The following is a 13936-nucleotide window of genomic DNA, read 5'->3' on the forward strand; positions in this document are numbered from 1 at the left end:
AATCCCCTGCTACAAAGGGCAGGTCCTTTAATGAGATATGTTATCTCCGTATTACAGCGGACATTCAAAATGTGGTGACTCAACGCTCCAATCCAGGGCACATTGTTCACTGTCAAGAACTCAGAGGGATGCCGGAGAATGCTGACAGTCAACGGCATTCGCTTGCACATATAAAAAAATTGAAAACAAGCATGAAGGGTGCGGGGGAGGAGGATATATTTTACATATCTAGGTTTGAGTTGTCACTAAATTTATATTGGATTGTCAACATTCATGCACTGCATCCAGGGCTGTGTTATTCAGCAATTGAAGAAGTCACGACATTTTTACTTCTTTGATGTAGAAGACATGGGAGATTGAAAGCAGATTCTCATCTTCCTGAGCGCAGCAGGTTCTAACATCTCCTTTTTAAAAAAGGAGCAACTTTCTAGATCTCATGGCTGTGAAGATAAGCTTGGAAACACGTGAGGCATTTCAGAAGCCAAAGGGTAGCTCAAAGAGATTCCTAGTGACTAGGGCTCTAAGGCCTTGCCCCTCCCTCCATCAACTATTCAAGATAAAGTATGCAAGGTAAGATAAATTTTACAAAGTTGCTCAGTGTGCTTAATATGTTATAAAATTAAGCATTTCTTGGGGTAAAAATCTGATTGGGCATGGAACTTATTTTTAGCATTACTTATGCCATGCCCTACAACACACAGCCAATGGAATCAGCTGTCACTGGATCAGCTCCGGTGCAAGGCAGCCCCCATGTCCCAGCTGGTGTGTGTAGCTAGTTGTATATTGGGTGACTTTCCAGGTCTCCATTTCATTTCCATAGCACTCTGTCTGGGGCCTGCTCTTAACAGTCAAAGGGGTGGCAGGAGGCTGAGCCTGCAGGAGACCCCTAGCAACTGGATGAGTCACAACCGGCAGAGAGGGAAGCACACAGGAGATGCTGCAATCACTTAAATAATTATGTTCCCAAAACCCAGAAGCAGCTATGGAGAGTTGGGGTGGAAGAGTGGGGAATCCACAAGACATTCAAGCCTCACTGAGATATGGTGCAAATATGCACCATACATTTAAAGCACATTGCTTTCCCCAAAGAATCCTGCAAACTGTAGGTTAAGGGTGTTGGGAACTGGAGTTCTGAGGGGAGTAAACTACAGCTCATGATTCTTCGGGGTGAAGCCGTGTGCTTTCAATGTGACCCTAGGCTACTCTAACCCACAGAGAAAATTAGATCACTTGGGGCATCAGCCTCTTTCCCTGTCCACTTTATCCTACCATGACTGAAAGAGATCGAATGAAAGCTCTCTCTTCACAGCACCTCCTGTGCACCATGTTCAATTAACGGAGGTGCGTAAAGCCAGATGCTCTCAACAGCAGCCTCTCAAGCGTGTAGCTCCCTATGGAGATTCAGAGCCCTGAGTTCTGCAGGGAAGACTTGCAGCTAAATCAAGAGAAGGGTGAGGTGCCTATATTTTGTATTTTAAAAACTCAGTTTTAAAATGAGATCTCCACCCCACCCCACCCATCATTCTAAACACAATCTATTGCTACTTGCTGTAAGCCTCTGGAGATAGTGCAGAATGCACAAAGAAGAATTTATTTGTTTGTTTACTCTGAATCTCTGCCTGCTTTTCAAAACAGGACCATGTCAGAAGGTAGCTTGCAATTAGATGACTGTGATAACATTTATTTATTTATTTACTTACTTACTCCTTTTATGTCCCACCTTTTTTCTCCAAGGAGTTCTCCCCTTCCTCATTTAATTTCCACAACAACCCTGGGAGGTGGCTTAGGCTGGGAGGCAATGACAGTCCCAAGGTCACACAGTGACCTTTATGGACGAGTGGGGATTTGAACCTGGGTCTCCCAGGTCCTAGCCTCACACTCTAACACCACTGCACCACACTGGCTTTGTAAGTCGGGGATGTGTTAGTAAGTCGGGTTCAGCACAGGCTCTTATGGCAATTAGTGACATGGTCCAGCAGTTGAAACTGGTCTATTAAAGCGAATGGGGCATTGCCCCACCAACCACAATCAGCCCTCACCTGCCTGCCTTCTTACTTACAGCCAATCAGTGGCTGGCTCCACCTACTGTTGATCTCCCTGCCTTCACGCTACCACTCCCAAGGGGTGCCAGTCACCAATGCAATCCAGGATCTTCTCTCCAGAGGACCCAAAATGCATATTTAAAAACAAGCAAACCCTCTGCCATAAAACCACTATGAGCTTTGCGAAGCAATCATGTTAGGAGAGCAATAATTTGAAAAAGGACATTAGGAAGAGCCACTGGGATACTCACTCCTGGAAGCTTGGATTTGCAGAGTTCCTGTCTGTCCTTCAGCATCTTGTCCAGGACACCACTCCTGCACCAGACATTAAATACTGTTCTCCCGTGCTGATAGCCCACCTCCTGGAAGGAAGGAAGGAAAGAAGGAAGGAAGGAAGGAAGGAAGGAAGGAAGGAAGGAAGGAAGGAAGGAAGGAAACCATCAGCCACTATAGCTGAGCTGGTTTCCTGTGGCAGCCCCAGAGGACAGAAATGGAGCCCATTCGCCTCATGGTTCTTCTGAAATGTGTTGCTGAACTAAGTTAAGAAGAAAAAGGTCTCTGTTGCAAAGACTCTTGCTCACAAGCCTGTTGCTATAAGCCCCTTTTGCCTGTGTCTTTGGCATGGGGCTGGGACATGTGGGGTGGCTCCAATGCTTGCTGATGGCTCTTTGATGAATTCAAAATAGCTCCATTTTTTATAACTAGTTGCTGACAAGTTTCTCACTGGAATGTTTTTCACCTATTAAGACTGGTTTTATTGGATTAATCTATTTAAAGAATTTTAATCCTGATCCTTGGGGTTACTTTAAAGATCACTTTAAAATAAAAAGTGGGGACATTCCCTCTCATCAGGCTAATAAGCTAAAAAGGCATGGCATACAAGGGGGAAAAAATATTGTGACAAGCAAGTAATTTGAGGCTGCCAAGCCAAGAAGGCACCCCTCTCCCCCACTGCCTTAGCTTCCTCTGACCCCAACGCACACAGATTTCATCAAACTTCCCGAAGTCCAAGGTGCCATAGCGATCAATGGGTGGCCGGATGTATTCACAGTATTCGCTGCTCTTGACCATCTCCAGCTGCCGGACACAGCACACGTAGGCAAGCCGGGTCTGGATCTCGGCCATGTTCAGCACCTGCCAAAAATGTCAAGTATCATTAAGCTCCCACAAGAGAATGGGCAGCAGCACCCATCTTGGCTGACCGAAATTCTAACTTCTATAACCTCCCATCCCCCAAACCTAGGGAATTTGTTTAGTGTTGTTGTTTAGTCGTTCAGTCATGTCCGACTCTTCGTGACCCCATGGACCAAGGCACGCCAGGCACCCCTGTCTTCCACTGCCTCCCGCAGCTTGGTCAGACTCATGTTTGTCGCTTCGAGAACACTGTCCAATCATCTCGTCCTCTGTCATCCCCTTCTCCTTGTGCCCTCCATCTTTCCCAACATCAGGGTCTTTTCCAGGGAGTCTTCTCTTCTCATGAGGTGGCCAAAGTATTGGAGCCTCAGCTCAGATTCTCAGAGGACTGCAACTCTAGGCATGGAGCCTAGACATTTGAAGCAGGTTTGAAACTGGCTTGTGTGGGTGGGTGGTGAAGACATGGCTACTCTGTCAGATATTTAGTGCCATGGCACAACATACACAGGCTACAACCATGTCTGTCTGGCCTCATCATGGCATGATGTGGAGGAAAACAGCATGTACGGCCTTATTTTCCATCTGTGGAATCAAAGCTTTGAAGGGTCATTGTGAACTCTAATACAGCTTTGCAAATATGTTATCACAAATGGTCACTAGCTCAGAAAGAAATAATAACAACCAGCTCAAATCTGTGTTGGGAAAATTAAAAGGCATAGTTCTCTTTCAGGCTGTTAAAAACCTTTCCAGGTATAAGACTAAAACCCCCCCCACCAAACCACCAAATCGTTGCCTGATCCCCTGGAATCAACCACAAATTGCCACAGACGATTGGGCTAGCAGCTATTTAGGGGCAATTCTATCCTAGGCATACCTTCACTTTCTCCACCAAGGGGTTCCACCGCTTCCACAGCAGCCACCAGCCAGAGAGTGCGTCGCCATAATTGGTGAGGTTTGTCTCATCCCTGCTCCCCACATCAATGGCAATGACCACCTTTGCCCCCATAGACCTAGCAACATCCGCTGTCAAGGTGACAAAAGCAAAGAATCATCCCCTGGCCCCTTCCTAGAACACCTTCCACTCTGCTTGCTGGGCAGCCTACTGCTTGGCATGAGTTCATTATTTCTGGCAGGGTCTTTGCCACACATCATCCACGCTGGACATTTGTGGGCGCTGCTCCAAGGAGGGCAATTTTACCTTCCAAAATGCTCTCAGAAGATTCTTTCCCTCTCAGCAGAATTAGGGTAATTTATAGGCCTTCTTTGTTCCAGTAATTCACTTCTAAACCCAAACATGAAAAAGCATTTCTCCTCCTGACGGGAGAAAGAAAAGGCCCTTTGCAGAGAACAGTGACTCAGTATCCCTCAGGGAGGCGAGGGTGAGAAGACAAGAGGAACAGCAAAGTGAAAGAGGCCCACAAAATCGTGACAGGTATGTCATTTTCGATTCCACTTGGTGGAGAAGATGCTCAGCAGGGTTTAAAGGCTACCAGGGTATGTTGTACCAGGAACATCACTGTGAGCGGTCAGGAGACATTTGGATAAGCCTACTTGTACCCTCACTTCCTTCACCTCCCTTTCCCTGCCCCATTTTTCAGAGTGGGGTGGGAATTGAGTTTTATATAAAAAGGAGGAAACACTTAAAAAAGTATTAATTTTAGATGCTTCCATACTGCCATGTTTCAAGAGCACTCAGCATTGCCATTTATTCCTCTTAACCACAACAAAGTTGATGGCTGGTGTGATGAAAGTGTCAGACTGGTAATGCAGAGACCTGGGTTCAAATCTTCACTTGGACACATGAAGCTCATAGCATGCACCATTGGGACAATCACTCTGCCTAACCCACCCCACAAGGTTTGTTGTGACGATAAAACAGGGAAAGAGAGGGAGCCCATAGGGAGAGATTGGGAACTTTAGTAGCCCTCCATATGTTATTGGACTACAACTCCCATCAACCCCTGACCATTGGCTGTACTAGCTGGCATTGGTGGGAGTTGTAGACCAACAATGACTGGTGTGTTGGTGGTGGCTGGGTTAGAGTGTTGGAATAGGAACAAGGGGACCCTGCATTTGAATCCCCACTCAATCATAAAGTTCACTAAATGATCTAAAGCCAATCGCTCACATAAACACACAGTTTTTCCTCTGGCTAACCTTCTTTCATAGGGTTTTGAATACATCAGCAATAGCCGACCTTAGGCTTAGCTTTATAAAGGAGCAGCAGTTCAGTCCCAGCTGCAAACCCTGCCTTCGTTGAAAGGTGCCTTTTGAGGGTAAAGGGGGCCTATCCTGCTCCAGCCAGATGGCATGGGGAAGACTCTGAACACAAAAAGAGCCCTCCTGGATCAAGCCAATGGCCCATTCAGTCCAGCATCCTGTTCTCACAGTGGCCAAGCTGGTGCCCGTGGGAAACTCTGGTTGTACTGAGGCTTCTGTGATAGGAGTCCTCTGAGTCAGAGAACTGGGCATGGAAGCATCCTTGGGCTGGAGGGGCACAGGTACCACACTCAACTTGTGTGTGTGTTTTGTGTGCAGCTGCGCTCCTTACTCAGAGTCTTCAATCTCATTCAGGAACTTGCTCTCATGTACCTGGCTGCAAACTTGTTTCTGATAAGACTGGGAGTGGGTGAAGGTTAATGGGAACATCTATCGCAAATATTTGGGGTGTTGGGGATCAGCAGGGACACACAGCCCACACACTGAACCAGACAGCTTTAAAAAAGGATGCAATTAGAGCCTCTGTACAGTTTGATCATCTCTTCTCACCATATGTAAGTCTCAAAATTTGAATTTATGTCTCTGTGGGTTGCAACTCCCCCAATAAATTCAGGAGTTGGGGCTAGAAGTAGGATCTAGCTGCAAATAAGCAGAAAATAGGTTGCAGTTACATCAGTACCTGGGAGGTTGTTGATGTAGCCTCCGTCCATCAGGAGATGCCCGTCTTTTGGATCACAGAGGGGGGGCAAGTAGCCGGAAAGTGACATGCTGGCCCGGATGTACCGCCACAGGCAGCCTGGCAGGGGGGAAGTCAGAGAAAGGATCCATCCTCTCTGAAGGAAAAGCAGCAGCAGCCAAACTGCTCCTCTCTAACCCAACCAGCCCCACTTCTTGAGGGCAACAGCAGCTTTCCCCACTTGTGATTCCTGGCAACCAGAGGCTTCCTGCCTCTGATAGTGGAGAGAGAACATAGCCATCATTATTTTAGTGGGCTTAAAGCCTGAGACCCAGCCCTCAAATGCATCTGTGGGAGCTTCAAACCTATGCTGTAAGTACAATGGGAAAACGGTCCAAGGGCTTCAGCTGTTTTAAATGAGATAAGCACTGTGGGCCCTTCACAGATATACTTACCATCTGTGTGGATTCTCATTGCTGAGGCAGTGATATCTGTTGTGATGATGAAGTAAGGAATCCAAAGATCCTACAGCACAGAAAACAACTTGTTTTAAAACGCCAATTCCCAAACTGTGTGTGTGAGCGCACCATGAGAAATAAATTAGTATTAAAAAATATTTTAAAACCCAAAGCGGCAGATAGACCCAACCACACAGGAATCTGTTGGTTAGACCTCTGCATGAGTCGCAGGAAGCAGGGCAGGCCAGTCAGCTTTTGCCAAAGTCAAATTGCTTCCACATATTTTTGGGACTGGGTACAACTGACTAAACACTTCCAGTGGGGAGATCCAGCAAATAAACTCATTTCCTCGCTCCCCCCAAGCATCAACATCATTAATGAAAGTGACAAGCATGACACGGTCTCTTCAGAATGCCTGTGTATGCCTTCCAATCTGGAGGCACACCTAGGTTAGAGAGTCATGCAGAAAAATAGCATGCCCTTTGAGTGTTGGTAGCTGATTATTCTACACTTGTAAACTATTTCCAAGTATAAAAAGCACACCTCCAGTTTTAATTCTATTGGGGAAATGTGTGTCTACCAAAAAACAGTGTGGAGCGTTCTTGCCGAGGGCTCCAGCAGCCAATTATGATCTCCTCTAGGATACTCTATTCCATCCCCCATGTTTTCCACCACCCTTCTGTCAGTCAGCATTCTGTAGCCGCTGAGCACACTTAGGCCTCATTGGGTGGCTGTTTTTCTGTCCCCAACCCACCCACCAGATTTTGTTGTATCTGTGAATCTTGGGCCCTTGCTGAGCCTTCCCCTCTTGCACATGGGTGGAGCAGTTCCGGCTATGTTCACTTTGGTACTCACACATAAACAATAGAAATACAAATAGAGGGAGGATTATTAAAGCAATCCTCTTGACATTTCCTGGCATTTCTGAATGGGACTCTGAGAAGCAACATTTATCTTTGCAAGAGATAAACAACTGAGAACTGGAAGCCACAGGAAAGCATCCTTGACAAGAGGAGATGGACTTAAAATGTGATCCTGAAATAAACTTGGATGGAGAAGCATTGGGAATGTGCATGCTGACTGCTCAAAATCTCCTTAAGCAAGAGCCAATTGGGGCAGGGGGAGGGGGAGGACATATATAAAGGAACATCAGTACAGAGCTGGATTAGTGCGCGCACAGAGGCACAATCTGGGTTGGAACAACTTAAATCCAACCCTGCATGATGAACTTTAGCCCCCTTCCAAGACCACACACCAATATATTATAAGGATTCTTCCTTACAGCTATAGAGAGGATAAAGAAATTCAAAGCTGGGCTGATTAAGCACTGGCAGTGGCTGCATAATCTGTAGCGGCAAAAAAAAAAAAAAAAAAAAGTCGGAAATGGAGGATACTATCTGTGGGCATGTTTCAAACACCACAGATGCTCCTGCAGGGCACATCTGGAACAGCAACCGTAAGGCAGAAGTGGTGTGTCTCCTCCCCATCCCTGCACACACATCTGAGTTGCATGTGCTTACTACACTGATAACCACAGAAAGTGTAGTTTACTTACTACCCAGCTTGCTGCAAAGGCAACAACTCTAACATAAAGTGGGTTAAACCCATAAGTTTAACAAGGGCTCAAGTTTCATCTCTTCCCCCCACCCCCATGGAAACAATGACTGGTCTGCAACATGCTGATGAGTGTTGCTTGTTTGGTAGGGAAAGCTTCTAAAGGCAGGGGCAAAACAGGGCTTTCTTGGGTAAAAAGATAAATAGGGAATGGATGATGATGATGATGATGATGATGATGATGATGATGATAAGGGTGGCATATTGGCTAGAGTGCTGGACCAGGGCCTGGGAAACCAGGGTCCAAATTCCCACTCAGCCATGAAGTTCCCTGGGTGACCTTGGCCCAGTCACTCCCTCTCAGTCTAACCTACTCCTCAGGGTTGTTCTGGGGATTAAATGAGGAGGGGAAGAAACATGTGTGCAATCTTGAGCTCTTTGGAGAAGATGGGATATAAATGCAATAACAAACAAATAAATAAATGATAAAATAGCGGGGGGGGGGAGCAGCTCAGAGAGGGGATCAGCTGAAAGATGTGTTGCTATCATATGATGTTGTTGAAAGAGGCTAAAGCAGTCACTTGGTTCTGTGGTTCTAAAACAAACTTGTCCAACATCAGGTCCATTGGGTCTACAACTTCCATCACAGGCAGGATGGTTATTGCCACAGTGGTGGGCTTTTTCACTAGTGTCATCTGTGTAGAGTCAAAGGTGAAAATGTTCCAGAAGCCCTGCAAACACCATATTGGTAGTCAGGATAATCCTGGAAATAATTGGTAGTTGTTCAAGGATTAGCTCACATTACTTGCTTTGATAAACACTAATTGGCTTGCTTTGATGACATGCTTATCTGTGGGCTTTGGAAGCTTGGTTTGTGGCCTGGGGAGGGGAGCTAGCTGTGAGACTTGGATGCTTGCCACCTTTGCCTTCATCAGCAGGTGGACTGATGGAAGATTCTGGCTAAACTGACATATTCTGTCTTTTGTATAAGTAATGCTTAACATATTAGCACTTTGCAGACAAGTCAAGATGGCTTTTCACTGCTGAAGTGACCGACCCGCGTATGAAACAGCAGTGGGGCTTTACAGGCTGCTTTGTAAGTTTGCACCCTTCTTTAATAAAGCACTAGAACTGGCCATTTTGGCATCCTTCTTTGGTATCTATCCCTGCATAACACCACCCGCACAGGCGGGTTCAGAACAGAACCCAACTCCCAAGTCTGGTTAGAAAGTGAGTTGGATTAATCAGAGGCTGGTTGTTTTATGTTAATTCAGTCTATTCGTTCATGTAGGTCAGTATCGTTTACCCTGACTAGCAGCAGCGCTCTGAGGTTTCAGAGAGGGAGTCTCTTTCAGCCCTACCTGGAGATGCCATTGGGGATTAAACCTGGAATGCAAAGCTGATGCACTACCACCGAGCGATGGCTCCTTCCCTTGTACAATAGCTTACTGGGAGATGCCAACCCAACCGCGTAAGCCTGTTGCAGTCTTCTGTTCACACTCTGGTTGGCCACCACCATTTGCCACGCTTGCAGCACATGTCACTTACTTCAATCTGCTTGTCTTTGAAGATGTTACAGACACCATTATTGAAGGAGGCTCCGGAGAACATGGAGGTGATTGGGTATGTCAAGTCCAGGATCGTCCGGAACACCGAATTCATATTCTAAAGAGAAGTCAAGGCTACCTTTTATATTGAGAAAGAACACCAAAAACCCAGCTGAGATAAAATCCCCTCCACCTAAACTAATGAAGTGCAAAGAGTTTGAAACTTTCTACCCTAACAGAATCATGAGGCACTGATGAGTCTACAGAGGATTCTGGGACATATTTCAGAGCATCCATGCTGTTAGAGGAGCAGCCTATGACATCTCAATACCCCTATGTGTGAACTTAGTGCACCCAGAGTACATTCAACCACCATCACCCCTTGCATGCCTGCCAAGCTGATACAATCTGGATAAATTTGCTCTCTGTTACAGATATTTTTCATCAGAGACACTGTGAAAGTTTTCCCAAAGAACCCAAGCTTCTCTGGCAAACTGTTTTAGAACTTCAGGTCTTAAACAATATTAAAAGCAATATATGAAACAAAACAAATGTAATAGTCAAGGGAGAGAAAGGAACATAGGAAGCTCTATTATGCTGAGTTACCCCAATGGTCCATCTAGCTCAGTACTGTCTGCACTGACTGGCAGCGGTTTTCCAGGATTTCAAGCAGCCATCTCTGTTAACCCTATAGCTGGGGATGCCAGCAGGGATTGAACCTAGGACTTTCTGCATGCAAGACATATGATATACCACTGAGCTATGGCCCTTCCCCCAGGTATATGAGAAAGAGGAAAGGAGCTTGCTAAGTGGTTCATCTCAGGTTTGTTACACCAAGGATAGTTTGAGCAGTTGGGAGGTGGAATTGCAGCATCTACAGCCACACACCCCTTTGGGGAACACTATTTATCTCCCCACATCAGATATATTAAGGGAAGGGTTATAGTTTGTTTACTTTTTATTATTTGTATTCCACTCTTCATCTATAGATCTCAAGGTGGTTCGCAGCATAAAAATACAAAATAGAAACACAAGATACATAATAAAAACAAGAACAAACCAATAACCCCTCTCCCCACTCCCAAACACATTTAATACAGAGTTCCTAAGTAGAGAGCATATGTGTTGAATGCAATTAAGAGGATGGGACAGACCCCACTCTGGAGAGCCACTGGACATAAGAAGAGCCCTGGTGGATCAGGCCAATGACCCATCTAGTTCAGCATCCTGTTCTCACAGTGGACAACCATAGATGTCTAGATCAGGGGTAGACAAGCTAAGGCCCGGGGGCCGGATCCAGACCAATCGCCTTCTCAATCCAGCCTGTGGTTGGTCCGAGAATCAGCATGCTTTTACATGAGTAGAATGTGTCCTTTTATTTAAAATGCACCTCTGGGTTATTTGTGGGGCACAGGAATTCATTCATTCCCCCCCCCCCAAAATAGTCCAGCCCCCCCACAAGGTCTGAGGGATGGTGGTCCAGCCCCCTGCTGAAAAAGGTTACTGACCCCTGGTCTTGATGCTTTACTGAGAAGCCCAGAAGCAGCACCTGAGCACAACAGCAACTTTCCCCACTTAAGATTCTCAACAACGTAACACCTCTGATGGGAGGCCAAACATGCCATCATGCCTAGTAGCCACTGATAGCCTTTTCCTCCATGAATTTGTCCAATCCTCTTTTAAAGCCCTCCATCATGGCTTCCTGCTGGAGCAAGTTCTATAGTTTAACTATATGTTGCATGAAGAAATAGAAAATTTATTTTGTCCTGAATCTTCCAACAAATGATGGCTTGCAGGGTAGATCCTGGCCTTGTTCCCCGGGATCATGGTATCTGGCTCCCAGCTAGCACAGCAGATTTAGGGGCGGAGGAAGGGGGTGCGGTGGGGGTTGGAACTCCCCGGGTGTCACCACTGAGGGGGGTTGACAAAATGCCAGGTGGCACTCACCACGGGGCCTGCAGCGTGCCCGAGCCATGCCTCTCTCCTGGGAGTGGCATGATGGCTTGGGCGCCTGCAGGCTCTATGCTGCCCCAAACGGTCCGCACACCGCCTCCCCCTCAGCTGTAGGGCGGCTGAGTGGGAGGAGGCAGGCAGACTCCTTGGAGGCCCCACGGAGCATCCTGCCCTGGCTTGCCCCACCCTGCGGGCAGCTGGCCCCACCCCTGGGCGCAGGGCATGTGTGCCACTGCTGCATAGGAAGTCAGACCATTGGGTACATCTAGATCAGTATTTTCTGACCACCACCAGCAGTTCTCTAAGGTTTCAGGGCATGGGACATTTGCAGCCCTACCTGGAAAACCTGAGGAATTCCTGCATGCAAAGCAGATGCTCAGTCTCTGTATTGCAAAACCGTTCCCCATACAGCCAGTTTCACTTGTAAGGGGAAAAACAGCAAGGAGACCCTCTGTGCATTTCACATACGCGTGTGTGTGTGTGTATTTGCATTGCTGCTTCATCTGAAATTTAGAAAGGAAAAAATCTTATTACTGATGCAACTCTTGAGGGGCGTCTTTTGGGAAGAATGCTCCTCCTTCTAAGCGCTTATGTTCCATACCATGCTAACAGGGGATGCCAGATTTACTATATAATGCTGGGCGATTCACAAGGGGGTGGACTGGATATTTTCTGGCCCTCTAACTAGTAGCTGGGAAAACACAGCACCCCCTCAAGAAAACTGGAGTTGTCACTCCCTGGAGTGAACCCATTGAGGCAGAAAAGGAGGGTCCTCTTTCCTCTGTACCAGCTGAGTTTTAAGTCCAGTTCTGCAACTGGAACAAATCCACATGTACAGAGCTTCTGTCCCCTGGGGGCTTAGTGAGTGCTTCAGCTCAGCTTATCCAACCACTGTGTTTTTTGTTCCTGAGCCCTGAGCACTCAAGGCTTGACAAATGAAACCCAGATGACAGACGTTGCCTGGAAAAGCGTCAGAAATGGCCCTTCCATTTGTTATTCAGTAATCCCGTCAACCTGGTTTGTGCTGCTCTTTCACAAGTGGGCAGGGGGGGGGGCAGGGAGGAAGCACTTCTAAAAATATCTAAAAGCCTTTTCGACCTGCAGTCATTTCTCATGGCAGTTTTAGCAATGGGGCAACAGGTGGGAGCTATTTAGCAAAGACAAGAGAGTGTGGAGACCTGAGGGCCAGGCTGTTCTCTGGCTGGCAGCCCCTGTTCTGCAGCCAAACCTCCACAGCAGTCTTAGGAGTGCTAAGTGCCAAAAAATGAGAATCCAGCACCCAAAATAAAGTCAGGAACTGGCTCCCTTTGGGCCCTGCTCCTGTCACGTAGTTTGCATCCCCTGCTCAGGTGGGTACAGAAAAGCTTCTGCAATGCATGACATGCTGGTCAGTTTCCAGTTTTGCGAAGAGGGAGAGTTGCTGTTGTTCATTCAGCTACCGGGCCAAAATTTGCCCAGCAAGCGAGTCAATAAGCAGAAGCAGAGAACAATACCCCTCTATAGGTCTCTTGGGACCGATTCTCTTGTGTGAGATACATTGGGTTATTTCTTTTAAAATTTAAATTAAGTTAAATTAAATTAAAGGCAGAAACAAAGAAACCTGCTGGGGTGCTTCAGTCCTCTCTCTAAGGCAGAGACAAAATGATTGGACACATTTCATCAAGATTTTTCACTCCCCTCATTGTGTGGTCAACTGTTTTGGTGTGATGGAAAGGTTTACCCATTCAGCGTAAGGGTTAGAAAGCACTGTTGTCACTGCGATTTGGCTTTGCAATGGTGCTGCAAACCTGTTGGCTGATGACACTGTGCCAACTCTGTGGTTTTTGAATCGCTGAATAAAGTAGCCAGCAAGAACCATCTTTCATAAAACAAAACAAACCACAGCTGCTAGGAAGGGTGAAACAGTGCCAAAAAGATAAGGATTTTTGGGAGGCAGGTGTCTTTTGTAGAACTTACCACTTACCGGAAAAAACCCTTTTTGCACTGGAAAAAGTTTTCCTAATGAAAACTAAATCTAGCGACAACTACACCAGGGATGGCCAACCTGGGACCATCCTAGCCTCTCCCACTTTGTACACCTGAAAGTTATTGCTGGGGGAGGGGGAAGAGTTGCTCATTGGAGCTCCTTTATATCAGATGCAGAAAAGTTCTAAAGCAAAGCAGAAGTAGGAAGGACTTGGGTGCCCCCCCTTCCTTGCCACACCAATATTAGAAGATGGGAAATGGTGAGAAGCGAAGGAGGAAGATCCTGTCACTGGCAATTCACCAGAAACGTTTTACCTCTGTTCCCCTGCAACTCTCCATCTCTTTGGACAAAAAAATAATAATTAAATGGAAACCAGGAGGTTGTTC

At 46.5% G+C, this 13936-nt stretch overlaps 1 protein-coding gene across 9 annotated transcripts in view; it reads right to left on the minus strand.

Moving 5' to 3' along the window:
* The window catches only part of PNPLA7 (patatin like domain 7, lysophospholipase), a 113686-nt gene that overhangs the window by 4428 nt on the left and 95322 nt on the right, over positions 1-13936 (minus strand). For all 9 annotated transcript variants that reach the window (XM_083423416.1, XM_083423413.1, XM_083423412.1 and 6 more), the window contains 6 exons: positions 9633-9749; positions 6528-6597; positions 6076-6192; positions 4051-4199; positions 3024-3176; positions 2294-2404 (listed from right to left, as the gene is read on the minus strand). In XM_083423416.1, the coding sequence (XP_083279542.1) occupies positions 2294-2404; positions 3024-3176; positions 4051-4199; positions 6076-6192; positions 6528-6597; positions 9633-9749 (717 nt within the window). The remainder of the gene's footprint in view (positions 1-2293; positions 2405-3023; positions 3177-4050; positions 4200-6075; positions 6193-6527; positions 6598-9632; positions 9750-13936) is intronic.

The sequence above is a fragment of the Podarcis tiliguerta genome (assembly GCF_965153285.1).
Source record: "Podarcis tiliguerta genome assembly, chromosome: Z".
Classification (NCBI taxonomy): Eukaryota; Metazoa; Chordata; class Lepidosauria; order Squamata; family Lacertidae; genus Podarcis; species Podarcis tiliguerta.